Source organism: Drosophila novamexicana, unplaced genomic scaffold, assembly GCF_003285875.2.
Source record: "Drosophila novamexicana strain 15010-1031.04,08,12 unplaced genomic scaffold, DnovRS2.1 tig00000689-arrow-pilon, whole genome shotgun sequence".
NCBI classification, from domain to species: Eukaryota; Metazoa; Arthropoda; class Insecta; order Diptera; family Drosophilidae; genus Drosophila; species Drosophila novamexicana.
The window spans coordinates 846,567-864,203 of NW_020824818.1; the positions used below are offsets into that span (position 1 = coordinate 846,567).

Here is a 17,637-nt window from a genome sequence, read left to right on the forward strand (position 1 = left end):
TCGTCAAAATACATTTTTGACTACTTTCTCTGTCAAAAACTACTTTAAAAAAACAGAGCGTTATGAAATTAAAATAAATTTAACATGTTTATTATATGCAACTATTAGAAGCGAAACTATTTAAAAATATTTTTTATGCAAACCAAATCAATCGATTACCATTTGAAAATAACTGTATGATGTTGCCAGATCTCTGTTTTTCGAAAACACATGTGTGGACTAGTAGAAGCAGCCCTGGCCCACTATTATCGAAACTTTCACATCACTAGAATGAAAAAATTGACAACAAACGACGCGACGCGCGCTCTTTTCGAAACTAACAGCATTTTAATTTGTTTAAACAAACAACAGTGTAAATATATTTAGTAAAATGAGCAACAAAAGCACGCCTGTGCAGCAACGCATACACCAATTCCAAGCACGTGCACGCGGCAGCTTTGGTGCCAGTGGCAGCGCCACGAAAACGCCTGCAACAGTTGCGGCAGGACTGCGTCGCAAGGTGTTGTGCCGCACGCCCAAACGGAGTGCCGAGAAACCGACGCACACACAGGCAGACCAACTGCTAAATACGGCTTTTAGCAGCGGCATTGCAACACCAACTCCACACCCGAAGCCAAAGCCAACCGCACTAAATGCATGCTACACGCCCTCGTCGCTCTACCGAAATGCGGGTAAATCGACGCCGTTGCGAGGACCCCAAACGCCCAGCAACAACGTGAAATCCGCAAGCAGGATGAAGGATAAAGATGCCATGGTCGAGTCCTTTCACAGCATTGCCGAGGAGAGCAACATGATGGTTGCGGTGCGCGTGCGTCCACTGAATGCGCCGGAATGCCAGCGTGCCAGCGTCACGAATGTGGTGCAAGTCCATGGCAACAACGAGCTGAGCGTCCAGGCGGGCAGCAGCGCTGATGCGACGGCCGGAGTTACACATTTCTTTAGCTACGATCAGGTTTACTATTCATGCGACCCGGATCGCAAGAACTATGCGGATCAGCTGGCCGTATTTTCTGGCACTGCGCAACCATTGATCGACACCGCCTTCGAGGGATATAATGCGTGCTTATTTGCCTACGGGCAGACCGGTTCGGGCAAATCCTACAGCATGATGGGCATTGAGGGGCTGGATGATGCGGCGCTAGATGGCAATGCCCCGCATATGGAGGCGGGCATTATACCACGTTTCTGTCATGAGCTCTTCAGAAGAATCGATGCAGTCAAGCAGCAGCTGCAGGTTGTCTATCTATTTATATAAAACTGACTCACTGGCCCAGGCCAAACCGGTTACCTGCTAGTATACATATATGTATATACTCCAATTTATATTTACTTTAATGTATATTCTCTTTTGCCCATAGGTGGAGGTGGAGGTCAGCTACTTTGAAATCTACAATGAGAAAATACACGATCTGCTTAGTGTGCAGCAGGCTATTGCCGCCACGCCGGATACGCCCGTGCAGCGGCATGCTCTGAAGGTGCGCGAACATCCCATTTTCGGGCCATATGTTGTGGACCTGAGCGCTCATTCGGTGGACTCATATTCGGCGCTGCGCAACTGGCTGGCCGTGGGCAACTCGCAGCGGGCCACCGCCTCGACGGCCATGAATGACAAAAGCTCCCGCTCGCATTCCATATTCAACATTGTGCTAAATCTCACAGATTTGAGCAGCGATGATGGCATGTCCTCGGACACCGATTCAGGCACGGTCGTCTCGCTGCGCCAGACGCGACGCAGCAAGATCAGTTTGGTGGATCTGGCGGGCAGTGAACGCATTAGCGTATCGGGCTCCAATGGCGAGCGTATACGCGAGGGCGTGAGCATCAATAAAAGCCTGCTCACCCTGGGCAAGGTGATTGCCGCGCTGGCGGATTCGCGCAAGATGGGCGGCAATGCCACGCCCAGCACATTTGTGCCCTATCGGGAGAGTGTGCTCACCTGGCTACTGCGGGTAAGTGAAGCAATGCACTTTATGAATTCTTTTACCTAGTTTCTTATCGAACAAGTGGCTTATCGCATCTCGTCCTGGTTTACTTAATGCGTTATCTTATTGGGCCGATTAACCCACCGTATTAATCATATTCTATTGGCATTTCCTAATGTCTTGATTGATCTGTAGCATAACTCACAGGCCAGGTACTTTAATGCAGCCCTCAAAGATAATCTCTTATCTTTGCTTATAAAAATATTTATATTTTTTAATGGTTCTGCATTCGACTTTGTTTGGCTCTTATAGCCTCTGCCCAAGGGCTTCAGATAATAGAATATTCTTATATTTTATTAATTTGCTTATCAACTTCACACGTGTCGCGTTTCTCACAAAACATATATGTTTAATTTCTTCGTGGTGTCGACAAAGATTATTTACTGGGAATTTAATTCGCAAATGACTAAGACAGAGGAAATCCTTTTCAACAAAGAATATACATTCGAACTTTGATTAACACAAGATAGAACGGCTATTTTCCGCACGCCGAAGAATATATACTCTTGTAGACGTATGTTATACGGTTGTGCAGATACGTAAGGAGAATTGTGAAGCTAGAATGTGTTGAGTTTGGTGAAGATATCTGGAAAAGCAGAGAAAAGCACAATAACTCGATTTGTTTACCGAATCTTCCTTTAGGATTATGTGATGTAGTAGTTCAATGCTCATAAGATTTGGATTTATATGTAAGAAGCATATTAAAACTATTAAATACTAAGTTTTGTCAAGTTATTTTGAAAATCAAAACAGTTTTTCACGTGAAAACTTAAACTTCAATCGGGTATTCATATGGTAGCTATATGATATGTACTATATATGATATGTCGGTCCGATACAGCAGGACATATGAAAAGTTACATATCGATAGATGCAGCCTTATCGACTAGAATGATTATACTGATCAAGAAGGTATATATTTTCGGGGATAAACGTTGCCTCCTTCTGTGCGTTACACGTTTAGTGAGATACTTTAAATGATCCCTCCCTACTAGGGTATAATAGTAATACACCAAAATCATTTTAGTTTATGTCAAATTTAGAAGGCAATATTCTCTATAAATTGTCATTTTGGAGGAAACATGTTTACCAACTTAAAATATGTATTAAAATTTTAATTTGCGCTGAATTCTTAAGACGTCAATTGCGAATATCAATAATTGGTAAAGAAGAATTTCCTTGCCACGTTTTAAAATATAACCAAAAAACTTCTGCGCATCAAAATTCAGCTAGATATGGAATTAAGTAAATGAGGAAAACACGTCAATATTTGCGGCTCGTTGTTGCTCGTGTTGGCTCTTTTCGAATTCACACTTTATTCTTATCTTGAGTAAAATTTAAATGCTAGACTTGTTTATTATTACTGTTTTTATTTGGCCATAAAAACATTCTAAATATATACCATGTATCAGTTTGTTTTCTAGGAGATTCTACCCAAACAGAGGTGCGTCTTCTCCAAAGAAAAAAGTGCACTGTACGTCTTTAATTTGTACGAACTCTTTAATAATATTTATATTATTTGTCAATGCGCATTTTGCTTTTAATTTGTTCAAAAATTTACGACTTGATATGTGAACCTGGGGCACTTTTAGCCAGCCATTTCTGGCAAAAAGATAAAGACACAGAAGTAATAAAAAACAATTCATTATATGGCAACGTACTTGAAAGTACTCGCGTATAATATCTTTTAAACTGATTTTGCTCTTTAAAATGCAAGTACGTTATAAATCATGTGACTAAAAAGGGAAGCCGTAAAAATATATATTTAGGGAGCATGTTTAGAAAGTATGAAGGGTTGTAAAATGCATAAGTTTATCATATAAATGATAATATTAATAACTATAATAGTTGCGTTGAGCTAACGTACTTGTCATATTGAAATCTTTGCGTAACTGACCAATCCTCATAACTCAAAGCTTCAAATTAGTTTTAACACTTTTAAAGTAATTAATATTTAACTGACCTTGCTATAGCATTATATTGCGCTTTACTCTATAGCAACAGGAGCGGATTTACAAAGGCAGGGCCTATGCTTAGAAGGCTATTCGAACCCGGAACTTCCGGGTTCAAAATGTCCCTAAATATTTTTGCCATAAATACAATTTTATAATATATGGACTAGTGTTATGCTTTTGGAAAACAACTGAGACTAACAGAATGAATTAAAATAACATTGTGTTCCATTTTTGTTTTATCCTCGAGCCAAATAAACTAAATATAAACAAAAAACATTTTAAATGCTGTCAAACAATTTACAAAAAGAACTCAACGAATTTAATACAAAATTAGCTTGGGTTTCTTTGAGAAAAATGTTTAGAAATGGCATTTTTTTTCAACAATTGTTCCATTTATATTTACTTCAATGTGGCTGATCCGCTCCTGCTTTTTGCTACAGTACTACCAATTGTAACACAGATACTCTAATGAAGAGTGTTGATTGAACAATGTAATAAAGTGCGCCGTTCAGATAAATAAATCAATATATTTTTAGAAGGTTACAAACCTCTTTGAGCAGGTATTACAAAGTCCACAGGCCCTTAAAATGGACGTGAGGTATATGTGAAGTGTTTGTTCATTTACTAGTCGGTGGCTAAGATCACATTTATCACTAGGTAGTGCCCGATACTTGTAATGTGTAGGGCGTTTCGCAATCAAATTGAAAACCAATATCAATAATATGGCGCCATATCATGTGCATTTAATGGGGGACTACACACCTATTGATTACCTGGAATAAAGCGGCCTTCGCTTCTTAAGATATGGCCCCGCAATTGCTTACGATTAAAATTAATTCTCATTTTATTTGTATTTGTTTTTGAATTCATTTTATTCGCAAGTGGTATTATTTGCACGAAGTTTCCAGTGCTCGCTATAGATAAGTTAGGTCGGCACCCAAAACAACCATTTAAATATAGCTTTTAGTGCAATCAGTCGAGCACTTAACTTATCTAAATATGCGCTCATTTTATATACATATATTATATCACATATATATATACATATATGAGAAGTATGTTATGCATTTAAAAAGCGGGTCGTAAGGCCGGCACATTTAAACATATTCATTTACACACCCTCGTGTCAGCTTGAACCGCTGCTGTTAGTTTTTATTTTGTTGCTATTTTTTTATTTCTTTCATTTTTTTTTTTACTAGAATAATATAACACTTGATAAGTTATCAGCGCCCCGTCGTCGTAGCTGGGACAACAACAAGCTCTGATATTGCTGCTTCCTCTTGCTGCACTTACAGGCCGTTGGCTCACATTTGCAATTGCCTTTGCTCAGCTTTCCATCCTTATGACCTGTAATCGGTATAAAAGTTAAATACAATTATAATAGCAAAATCATAAAAATATATAGAAGTTGCCATGCGAGATTAAACATTCTGATTATTCGCTCTTATAATGAGCAAAGTTATATAGATTTTAATAGAAAATATTATCATTTCCTTTGAAAATGTCTATTTATGTTTGAGATAAAATGCCTCTTGAAGATCTCGTCTGTTGATAATCTAATGTGCATATTATACAATCACAGAACTGTACTTTTCAAAGTTCACATTTTATTTACTATTTTGATATTAACCCAAATGTTATTGCCTAGAACTGCTAGTAAATACAATTGTCTGGTGAGAAGTATAATATATGAATATTAATATTTTAAGCTCATCATTTTATTATTTTTCAAAACTTATTTCCATTTATAAAACAGCAATTTTAATTTATATGACAAGCCTCGATCCTTTCACTAACAGGAACTTAACAGAGCGCATTTACATGTTATAAGCCTGTTAAGAGTCGGTACATTTAGCTTTTTAATGGGCAAAGTGTGCGATCTTTTGTTCCATAACCTGTCTCAACCGTCGTTTTTTTTTGCCAAGTGGGCAAATAGATAAATTCTAGCCAGTTAGATTAACGTTTAGCTGTGAAAACTTACAGTTCTGAGATTTTTTCAGCACACCCATATCGTGTGGTTGACTGCCTTTGGAGTTTTTGCTCCTGGGCGCTTTAAATTTTCTAAATAGACGAAACATTTTAGGAAAGTCACAGCTACGAGATTTAAATATCCTTGACTTTATTTTGAACTCGTCACATTTAACCTTCACATTGTGAACTTCAATTTAAACTGTAGCCAACATTTGAAAGCTTCATTACTAAATACACATTCGATTGTGGCGGGCCCCACAAAAAGTTCATTTACATATATTATAAACTTTGGTTTCGTGTGCAAAGTTTTCTGACCGCACAACACTTTTTCATTTTCCCAAGCCCTGTTTACCACAAATTGGTGTTTTATCTGCCTGCTTGTGGGTTTCTGTTTTTTTCTAGAATGGGACAGTCTGTGTGCATAAATATTATTTTATGTTAGCTATCTTAACTAGTTTGGCTAATGGAATACGCGTGCCGCCTGGTTGACTACGTCATCGTTTTGCATTCATTTGGGAATTAGCAACAATCGGAACAATCGATGGATTTGCACACTTAGAGAGCACGTTTCCCGGCATGACATTATGATTATACTATGACTATGTATATTTAACAGGTTTATTTGTGCTAATTACGTACGGGAGCGCAAATCTATTGTTTAGGTGCTGTTGACCGTAGATATATAATTAATATACATGTGTGCATGGCGCCAGTATGGAAAACGGATTGATTTGTTGTTGTTTTTTTTTTCTCCACGTGCCCTTAGCACCTGCTTAGTATAATTATTGCGGTAACCGCTGCTAAAAACAATTGTTCTACAGTGTTACCTCGCAGTTAAACGCCGCCGTTCTAAGACTAGACTCAGCTTTACTTAAAATATATTTTGAAAGCCCTTTTTTCTATAATAAAAGTAGAACTTAATTTACATTTCATTTAATCAGACCAAATATATTATTATTATTTCTTTCTCAAAAAAATTCGTTGCCCAAAAGTTTTTAAAGTTCGAAATTAATTGGAATTTCAGAAACCTGAAAATTGTTTATTTACCAACAAACATTTTTGTATAGCCCTTTTTTTCGATAATAAAAGTTTGAAAAAAATTTTAAATTCATTTAAACAGACCAACTATTAAAGTTGTTGCTCAAAAGTTTTTAACAATAGAAAATAAATGAAATATCAGAAATTTACAAAGTTGTCAACTTTAATAAAAGGCGGTCTATGTAATTCCTAGTTTTATGTTTTGTTTTTATATTTTTTTTTTCTTTTATGCTCTCTCTCTGAAAATGATTTGATCTTAGGAATTGATTATTTTGAGCTCTTTAAATTGCGTCTTTATTAAAAAGTATAAAAAAAAACATCTGCCCATCGAACTATAATCATTTTGAAATGTCAATTTGTTTTTTCTAGACAATTCTGTATGCTTGTATTTCTGATAAGCGAATGTTTACTGTGCTAGCATTCTATATGAATATAGTCCCCTTTTGCCCAGGTGAACCTCGGCACCCGCCGCGTTCCCAAGCACAAACTAGTTAACATTGAATTTAAAATGAATCAAATTCATTGTATAACTAAATTGCATATTTTCTATGGCTTCCCTATGTGTTGGACTATTGTTGTCACGGATGGTTTAGCGGTTGCGCATCCAGAGTTAGCGTCATTTCCGAGGCTTTACTGTACTTGAAGAGTAGTTAGCACATGGCATGATTAAAGGCTTCAGACCAAAGTCAATTGTGTCAAATGTCGCATGGAATTCAATTTAAGTTAATTGAATTTAAGTGGGACAAGCAAAAACTTTTGCCGTTAATATTGTACTATATTGTAGAGAGGTTCCATATACGAGAAATAGCTTTTCATGGTCCAAGTTCCAGGTCAGTTTAGTTAGTCAGGTTTTTGGTCATCAAAACGCCTTTCGCATTTCTTTTGAAATCTTTTGCAAATTATCTTAAATGGTTGCCAGACATTTGACTTAAATCTTAACTCTTTAATTTGATTTTGATTAACAAACTGGTGCGAGACGAAAACATTTCCGTGGAGTTTAAATTCGTGAACTCGTGAAATGCCAAATAAAATTCTGGACCAAATCGAAAATTAATAATTATATGGCTGATGCAATCTACTTTTGACTCATGAGATTTGTCCAGCCAATTTACGCTCATTTTATTTAATCTTTTAAACTCGTAAATGCCCAGGGAATTACACGCAACATCATCCAATTGAGAGTCGCCCGATTATCTCAAATGATATCATTAGTCCCATGCCCACATAATGCCTCTGACGCATCGGTGCAGGCATTTTCATTGCCAAGCAATGCCAATGCATTTGAATCATCTTGAATAATGAATAATGAGTTAGGGAAAATGTATTAAAATAAACGGATAAACTGTTCTTCGCTGATAACAATATTATTATATCCTTTTAATAATTTCTGTTGAAAGATTTATTTAAAATTAAGCTAAAATATAGCAACTTTTTTCTCTAAATATCCCAATTACTATGAGTTCTGCTATAAAATATTATTGCTTATAACGATGCCTTCACGAAATGGTGAAAGTATCCATTTCTATTTTTGAATTTCTTTCTTTGTAAATGAAAACTCAAGCTTTTCTTTTGTAAATACCAATAACACTTTTTATTGATTATTTTGCATGTTTAGAATGGTTTATTCTTCGACTTAAAATATAAATACAATAAGTAAATGGTATATAATAATTTATAAATTGCATATTTTTTCGATTCCCGCAAGCAAAAGTTTGTATTTTTTTCTTTAAATTTTAACAATAGATCGATTTTTTCGCTTTCTTTTTGTTGTTTATGTTTTTTTTTTTTTATGTTTTGTCCATGTTAGTTGCACAGTTGGGGCTGTGTTAAGTATATTTCTCGTTTGTTTATAATTCTGTAGTTAACATAATTTAGTAACAAGTATTAAATTCTTTAACAATTATAACTCGTGTAACCATAAATTTATAATTTGTTTAACATTCTTGAAGCTGACAATTAGATTATAATAGTTATATAAATTTACTCTTACGCCCATCTATATAAATTGTTTAACACTGTCGAGCAGACTTTGGGCCCAAACTGTGCATTTTTTTTGTTGTTGGCTAGGGGTTTCGTTTTTGGATTTTAATTAAGATTAGGGTGTGTCTAATATAGACAAGGATATAAAATCTGGGTCAAAACTATATATACATGTAGCTAAACACTTGTAGAAAAAAAATACTAAATATTTTATTTTCGTGTTTGTTTTTTTGTTTTGGTTTTGGCGCCAATGAAGCTTTGCTTATGCTTTTAAATATAATTTTCCTGTAAATAACGTATCAGGCTGTCCAATCAAGAGGAGAAACTGAAAACAATTGTTTTTGTTTTTGTTTCTATATTAAAAACATTTGATTCAATATTGAATGCACTCTACTGCAAACATTTTACTCAGTCTCGTACGCAAAATAGAAAAATATTTCTGGTATTTCTGGCGATTTTGCTTCCCTCGTTCCGTTTTATGTTTGTTTTAAATATATGCCTAAGGTCATTTGGGATTAGCCAAGCGGGCGGCTGCTGCTATTGGATTATTAACTACGTTCAATTTGTTCATACATGTGTATAAAAAAACAAAACAAAACATACAAGGTATTTGTAAAAGGGGTTTGTAAAGAAATAGTAAACGGCTTGTATAAATTGGTATCAAGTTAACAGCAACAGAAAAAATCATTTCAATTTCTTCGTTCTTGCTGCTTTGTAAATGGTAGTGTGTTACGTCAGAGGCGGAAATGCACGCAATTGTTATTGTAGGTACAGTTGCATTAGATTATTGTAGTTGTCTCGTGTTGTCTCGCTCTCGCTCTCGCTTGCGCTGTCTGCCCAGCAGGCGCGTTAAGCATCTTTACAACGTTGTTTTTCTCGTTTGTTTTGTTTTTTTTTTTTGTCTTTATCTAACTTTATATGGCATTGTGAATTGCTGCTGTTGTTGTTGTTGTTGTTGTTGTTGTTTTTTTGGCTTTAATTTTGCCACCTGTCTGTCTCTCCTCTACTCAACTGACTGCTGATGTGTGTTTACACCTTGCAGCTCTGCTGCGTTGGCACAACAGTCGACAGCTTTGGCACCTGATGCTGCACCTCGTGCTCGTGCTCGTGCTCAAGCTCGTGCTCGTGCAGCTCCTCCTCATCCTCGCAAATGCTCTCGTGGTGCTTGCGCGACTCACGTTTACGCATATAATTAATCAATGGCCGCTTCTTGTGCTCCTTGCAGAATGGACAATCCTTGCGCAGCTGCTTCTCCGATTTCAATTGCTTGCATTTTTCTGTAATTATGGAAAAAACAAATCAACAGGTTAATTGAGAGAATCCATGAGCATCGACTATTACTTAATTTGTTTACGCATAGCGAGGTTGCTGTTGACATACAAACACACACACACACACGCACATAGGCACACTCACACGTATATGAAACAAGCAGTCTCACACATGTGGCCTACGTGCCTTCTCGCATACTTTGCCCTATTCCAGCTGCCGCTGTCGCTACTGTAAATGTGACGTCACAGCATCGACGTCACGTAGCGGCAAGCTTTGCTGTGTTGTTTTGATTGACCCTGTGACATGTGTTGACACAGGGTGTTCACTAGGCATGTCGCTGTTGATTAAGCTACAGATTTCTTGAATGTTGTCACAGGCAATTGAGCGCTTGAAATGTGTCTTTTTCATTGATTAAAGCGATGCCGGCCTAAAAATAGCCGCAATTTTAGCAATTGCGCTCGCTAAATGTTTGATAAGCAACCTTGACTTATCTGACTAACGCACTATATTTACCCTAATCTATAGAACTTACAATTGCGCTGCATTAATGCATAAATAGCACACACACAAAAACTTTTACCGACAAATATATTTTTATTGCGCCGCAGTTTTTTATTCCGTTTTCTTGTTTTGGTGTTGGACTCAAACACCTGCTTGGTTTTATAAGTGCGGGGTACAGTCAGCAATGTAGTCACAGTAAAGCTCTTTTGAATGGACTTCTGCTTATGCACACAAATTTTGTAGTCAACGTTTTTAAAAATAAAGTGTTCTGTTTTTTAACCATACTTAATGATTAACATTGCAATTGGCTTTTGCACTTAAATAACCTTTATTAAAGGTGAACCACCTCGAACTGTTATTATCTCAATTTTTCATCAAAAGCCTCTTTAAGCATTCGAGAGCATTTTGGTATTTTTTAAGTACATATATTTGTTTTCATTTATTTATGGTAAACGAGCGCCGCTTTCATTTCTCACGTGTTTACTGTGCCGTCGCACAAATGACAGGAAAGTAAACAAAGATTATAAATGTGAACAAACAAAATAAATGCATGTGACACATGATAAGAAATGTGATCAATTTGAGTCTTGCGGCACCCTGTGATTGCCTAAATTCTTTATTATTAACAGTGCACACACCCACACGCGTAGATTCTTTCGCATATGCGCAAATTAAGGCGTGTTTCACACACACACACCGTACATATGTATGTACATACACAGAAAGAGAATTTTCAATAAGCATTGCGGCTATTTTTAAATTCTTGCAAAAACACACAATGCGGGTATTAACAGCAGCAAATGAGCGTCTGTATGTAGCTGTCATGTACATATACATACACAAATGCATTTTATGTATGTTTTTACAACGCGTATTTTGCAATTAACGCTTTTCACTACATTCGCCTACAGACACACACATGCACATGCCGCGCTCATAAAAAAGTGCTGGACAAAAGCTGGCTGTCATGACATTCATGCTGCATTTGTCTGAGGCTTGCTGCATTGTGAGTTGACGCGAATGGCGGCCGCCTTTGGCAGCATAACATTATTATTACTTTTATGTTAATGCTTTGATTTTGCATTTTATATTAAATTTTTGATAATTACCTTGCACTCGACTGTAGGAGTCCTTGGCTGGATACGAGCTGGCGCTGCTTGCGTGCTCCAGCGTGCCATACGGGAACTGCTCATAGTCGCGGTAATAGCCGTTGCGCATCGAACCGCCATACGAAAGCGTCGAGTCGCCAACAAATACGCCCCAAACGTCCATAGTTGTAGTTTTTGTTTTGTTTTTTATTTTAGAAAGGTGGTCTATGTAGGTTGCACTGCAAATGTGTGTGCTGTGCTTTATAGGTGTTGTTTAGTTCTGTGTTTTAGTGTTGTTTTTTTGCGCGCGTACGTTGTGCGAGGTCGTTTCACTTTGCCTTTGTTTTTTTTTACGTTTCTTTTGTAACGTCCAATGAACTCTTGCACGTAAGCGCTTTACGTTCTCTATCAAATAACGCGAATTGATATTTTTTATTCACTTCTTTTTCATACCAAGTCAAGGTATGGAACCAGTTTATATATGCATTGAATTTAAATGCACTTTATTTATGATACAGCACGGAGAACTCTTTATCTATGCTCTTAACGTTGTCAGTTCAAAACTGAAACTGAAAGCCGAACGCCATATTACTGCATTTTTGTAGCCATCGAGTCGTCCGCTCACTTCGTGTGTTGTTTTCGTCATCTTCGTGTCTCGTTTCGCGATGCGTAGCTTTGTTTTTGCTTTTGCGTCGCTTTGTTTGCCTACGTTACTTCTATAGCTGTTGTGTGTGCTTTGTGTGCAAGTGGGCATATCGATGAATTCTATTTATGTAACCCTTCAGCAGAAGGACTTCCCCTTACAGCTTATCGCGCACCTATTTAATTTTCTCAACGATAATAAATAATATACGCTATTGTATATACTTATTCCTTTTGAAATCGGTGATTGCCTATGTACCGTAAATATTATTTAAATCTTTATGCGTAGTATCTCAAGGTCGAACCGCATGGACAAACATTGTTCCTTGTTGTTTTGACGTCTCGTGCTTTACTTAAAGCTTTGACACATGCTGCCCCTGCTGCTATGTATATCGGTTATTGCTATTTCTTTCCAACACACGCGCGTGAATACGCACAGTGGGTAAAATCGTATTATTAAAAAGTATCGAATACCATCAATTCATACAGACATGACACAATTACGCGTAAATTGAAAATTTTTAAAATTATTAGTTAATTTTCCAAATGAATCATCAGCATTTTAGTCAAAAACATTTAATTCGTGTTAATTTGTTTGTGGCATGGAAAATATTTTTTACCATCGTACTGACGTAGGAAGTTTTTCTTATTAACGTCGTATTGCTAAAACAAATGACTGATATACAAATTGTCACCTCAAACAAATTCGATGTCATATAACAAGACTTAAGCTTAAAATTTTGGAGGTACTTTTCTTCGTATAACTCGAGGCAACTGTTGCCATAGGTTTGCTAATCGTCGTCTAGACTGTATGCCGACTATACGCTATATAAGAAAAGGTTAATATTTCTCATGCAATTTTGTTGCCAAGCGAGAAATTTGTTCCCATGCTTTGTCAATTAGGACATAAAATTTTGTATGAGACGGATGATTGAATTAGGTCGATGACGTCGTTTTAGCTCTGATTTTAGGCGTTCGAGCGAAATTTATGGTCATCAGGCCAGGCCGCATTTTTATCAAAGAAAAATCGATTGGGTCATGTGTAATAATATGGAGTTTAAAGTTTATGTCTCAACTAAAGATTAAATACAGATATAATTTGCGTACGCTTTGTGCTAATTAATCTACCTACGTCATATTGACGTATATTAATCAAGTTGTTTGCTGTTTTTGACTGTACATACCACCGTTTAGCGACTTTTTGTGGTTTAAGTATTTTTCCCACACGACTTTCAGTGTGCGATGTCGTGACATGCTTCTAGAAGTGGGCGGGCATACATTTCCAAATGCCAGAAGCTATATATATCCAGCAGATTGCTCAATAACAGGTTTTGCGACAAAAATATAGCCGAAAAATGCATATTTATATGGAACGAACTGACTTACTAACCACATAGCCATGACACATTAATAATATTTCCAGTGTCAATGTTTCTGATGGCTTCTATCGAGTCAAACAAAGCTAATAGTCGCTTGATTAAAGCAAACATGTCTAGACAGGCCCCCTTTAAGGTCAGCGAAAGGGTCTATATATGTATGTATGTATATGATGACATTGACGTTGCCCCTCTGTTAAAATTCGTTAAAATTTTCGACGTGCGTGTCAAATGTTACAATGAGTATGTAAACTGCAACCCTTTTCATCTTTTTGAACTACCTTTGGGTGCCTTCAACCCACTGTACACATACCCCCACTAACACAATCGTTTTGGCGCTCTCCTTTGCTCGCTCATTCACATGCCTACGCCCACGTCGCTGCTGCTGCTGCGCAGTTTATGCAAACATAAACTCTCGTGACTAGTCCGTTCTACCCCCTTTCTCTTTCTCAAACTCGTTCTATTCTAGCGATGCTGACCTGCACAGCGGAGCGTTAATCAAACAAGTGTCTATTACATACGCATACATGCATGCGTACATACATACATATAAGCACACATATTTATTTATTTTGTTGGCACAACTAACAGACTAGCTATCTCGCTCTTGATTGCAAGCATCGATAACGGTTAACGGTCGCCACTGTCGCTGTCGCTGCTTTTGCCTTTGCCTTGTCTGTTTAAAGTTTGTCAAAAAAGACTCCCCTGCCAACACTGATAAGTCCTTATCTTTGGAGGTCATAATTCTTTTGTTAAGACTATCCAGGCATGTGGAAATGTTCATATGTAAATATGTACACAATAAAGACATGCATACATACTATATACATACATAATATGCTCTAGTATATTTACATACTTTAGACTCATTTTCTGCTGTAAATACTTTTAGGCATATGCACGTGTTGTTTTCCTAGATTTAGGTACACGCACAGTAAATTATCTTAATTGCTCTTTACCATTGCTCTTTACCAAGCGTTTAAATGTAAACAAGGGCCTGCCAATCATTTTGTATGCAACTGTTTCTCAACCTTGTATTTATCGAAATAAGTGCAGCAAACAAATTAATTGTTCGATACATTAGGCGGTTAGTTTTAAATATGAACACAAAGAACAGCTTTTGCGTTTAGCAAGCAGTGCGGATAAAATAACGGTTTGTATGTTATATTTTGCCTATTGAAAGCGCTTTTAAACAGTTTAATTGTATCCTTATAAATGCTAGAGAGTCCAAAATACTTTTCTAACGAAGCAATTTATTCAAATTATAATATAAATATAAAAATTAATTATAAAACAGGGTCTTTTCTGTATTAAAATATATATAAATATATTTATATATTTTCTTTTTGTTATTCCTTCGTACATTTCCCTTTTGAAGAAATAAACGTGTAACGTGTGTATGTTTTTTTTTACCCAAATTAAAAAGTTTAATATGTCTCTTTTACAAATTTGTATTACAAATAATTTAGTTGGAATTATATTTGTTTTACTGAAAACCCAACAAGTAGCTATGATTAACAGAGTTTCCGTTTCTGTTTCTCTGCAGGAAAACCTGGGTGGCAATTCCAAGACGGTGATGCTGGCCACCATTTCACCAGCCAGCCTGCATGCGGATGAGACGCTCGCCACGCTGCGCTATGCGTGTAAGGCGCGCTCCATCGTGAACCGGGTTAAGGTGAATGAATCACCGCATGACAAGATCATCAGGGATCTGCGAGCAGAGGTGGATCGCTTGAAATCGCTGCGGAACGAATACGAGCGGCAGCGTCGTCTCTCGGCGAACAACAACAATCCGCCGGCGCCGCGAAAAATCATAATTGAGACTTCCGTGGATGACAGCGAGGTGGAGGCGCTGCGTCAGCAGCTGGCGGAACGCGAACGTGAGCTGAATCGCGCTCAAAAGTCATGGATGGAGAAGCTTAAAGAGGCGGAGGATCAGCGCAAATCGGAGCTGCGTTTGCTCAAGCGCAAAGGACTCGCATTGGAGCTAACCGCCGATCAGAAACAGGCCTGCCTGGTCAATCTGACGGATGATCCCATGCTGAGCGGCACCCTGTTCTATCTGCTGCCGCCGGGCACTGTGCGCATTGGACGCGGCCGTCTGCCGGGAGCACCGGCCAGCTCCCTGCCGGATATTGTGCTGGACGGTCCGCTGGTGGCGCTGCAGCACTGCACCATCGAGCACGAGCGCTCCGGCAAGCTGTACGTGAGTCCGGGCAGCGAAGATTTCGAGACCTATGTGAATGGTGAACTGCTGCAGCAGCGGCGACCTCTGTTCCATGGCGATCGTTTGGTCATTGGCGGCTCGCATTACTTTCGCATCTCGAATCCGTTTTGCAGTCAGCGCGGCAAAGCCGAACAGCTGCACGTGGACTTCCAGCTGGCGCACCAGGAGATACTGCAAAAGCAGGAGCAGCAGCTGCGCAGCGAACTGGAGGCCGAGAAGCACGCGGCACTCACGCGCATCGAGCAGGAGCGTGTGCAGCATGCGCGCGATTTCGAGGAGCGGCTGCAGTGCCTCGAACTGGAGCATTTCAAGTACAAGTGCAACAGCGAAATGCTCGAAACGGAGCGCCAGGCGCTGGCCCAGCAGCAGCTGAAGCAGACGCCCAGTGCCACGACGCCGGCGCAAAAGTCCACACTGCTCGAGGATATACAGCGCATTATGCTAAATCCCAGCGAAGAGAGCCTGCACAAGACACAGCTGATGGTCAAGGAGGCGACGCAGCGGTGTCGCCAGCTCGGCCTAAAGCAGCTGGAATTCCGTCAGACCCAAACGCCCGACGAGTTCGGACTGCTACGCACGGTCATCCTGATTGTGGACAAGCAGCGCGCCCTGAAGGCCGAATGGCCCACTGCCCGCCTGGGCGTCTGGCTCGATCTGCAGCGCGACGCTGTGCTGCCGAGCAGTGCCAGCAATATATTCCAGAGCGTGGAGGTGGACTGGCAGCCACTGGATGCGGCACTTAATGAAACGCTTAATGACACACACAACTCCAGTCGCATTGCCCTCAATCTGAGCGCCATGAAGGATGCGCTGCTCAAGCCGCCATTCAAGCGGCTGCTCAGCGCCAACAATACGCCCCAGCAGACTTCCACGCCGGCAAAGACGCCAGCCAGCGGCTCGCCCAGCAGCAAACTGGCGCAATATACCAAGCGCCTGCTCACCTACGATCTGGACGAGCAGCAGCAGCAGCATCCGGCGAGCAGCTGCCACAACTTATCCCAGCTGGCGCAGCAGGAGCTGCAGCTGATGCAGCGCTCCGCGCAGCGCTTGTATCGCCACTGCGAGCAGGCGCTGCGCGAGCGGGAGAACCAATCGGATGCCGGCACTCTGGCTGACAATCTGCAGATTGCCCTAACCCAACTGGACACTCTGCTCCAGGGCATGCACGGCTTGCTCGCCCAGTCGGCTGAGGTGAGTTCGCCAACTAAAGCGCAAAAGGCTGTGCGTTTCCTTATCGATTGACGAATTTGTTTCAGTTTTATATACCATTTACCTTAAATCCAAACCCATTCTATTCATTTATGACCTTCAATGCAATGTCCTGTATTTGTTTTTATTCGTTTTTTAAATATATATGTGTGTTTGAATATATATATATATATATATATATATATATATATATATATATATACGTATATATATTTTTATATATATAAATGTAAATGCTTACATGGAAATTAAATGTTTGCCTGTATTATTTACGGTCACGGTTTCTGGGTCATATTTTTCTCAAGAATTGTATGTATATGTAATAATATATGAAGGTCAAGCAAATGTAGATTCATGCTACATTTTATGAAAAATTATTTGATTATATTTTACTTT

General features: G+C 38.8%; 2 protein-coding genes across 5 annotated transcripts; one reads left to right on the top strand and one right to left on the bottom strand.

Annotated features, from left to right (window-relative positions):
* Nucleotides 1-88: 88 nt before the first annotated feature.
* LOC115763209 (kinesin-like protein KIF14) lies at nucleotides 89-17,378 on the top strand. Its single transcript, XM_030705676.1, has 3 exons — nucleotides 89-1,234; nucleotides 1,359-1,949; nucleotides 15,352-17,378. Exons 1-3 carry the CDS (start codon nucleotides 371-373, stop codon nucleotides 17,272-17,274), a joined length of 3,378 nt encoding a protein of 1,125 aa, XP_030561536.1. The 5' UTR covers nucleotides 89-370; the 3' UTR covers nucleotides 17,275-17,378.
* On the bottom strand, nucleotides 5,048-12,353 carry LOC115763212. 4 transcript variants are annotated; one of them, XM_030705681.1, is made up of 2 exons: nucleotides 11,809-12,345; nucleotides 5,048-5,284 (listed from the first exon to the last, which is right to left on the bottom strand). In XM_030705681.1, the coding sequence occupies exons 1-2, from the start codon at nucleotides 11,969-11,971 to the stop codon at nucleotides 5,133-5,135; spliced, it is 315 nt and encodes a 104-aa protein (XP_030561541.1). In that variant the 5' UTR covers nucleotides 11,972-12,345; the 3' UTR covers nucleotides 5,048-5,132. The 4 variants fall into 4 exon arrangements, 3 of the variants coding, with proteins under 3 accessions (XP_030561541.1, XP_030561540.1, XP_030561539.1); XM_030705680.1 differs by lacking the exon at nucleotides 11,809-12,345 and adding an exon at nucleotides 5,919-6,245; XR_004017886.1 differs by lacking the exon at nucleotides 11,809-12,345 and adding an exon at nucleotides 6,261-6,826 and having other exon boundaries at nucleotides 5,206-5,284.
* Nucleotides 17,379-17,637: the final 259 nt, after the last annotated feature.

What these genes read in the sequence shown, in the direction of transcription:
- LOC115763209 (XM_030705676.1), top strand. Translation starts at nt 371, where the DNA reads ATGAGCAACAAAAGCACGCCTGTGCAGCAACGCATACACCAATTCCAA. An exon ending in CAGTCAAGCAGCAGCTGCAG is followed by an intron (nt 1,235 to 1,358) that starts GTTGTCTATCTA and finishes TTTTGCCCATAG; the next exon opens with GTGGAGGTGGAGGTCAGCTA. An exon ending in TGCTCACCTGGCTACTGCGG is followed by an intron (nt 1,950 to 15,351) that starts GTAAGTGAAGCA and finishes GTTTCTCTGCAG; the next exon opens with GAAAACCTGGGTGGCAATTC.
- LOC115763212 (XM_030705679.1), bottom strand. Translation starts at nt 11,971, where the DNA reads ATGGACGTTTGGGGCGTATTTGTTGGCGACTCGACGCTTTCGTATGGC. An exon ending in CTCCTACAGTCGAGTGCAAG is followed by an intron (nt 10,204 to 11,808) that starts GTAATTATCAAA and finishes CCATAATTACAG; the next exon opens with AAAAATGCAAGCAATTGAAA.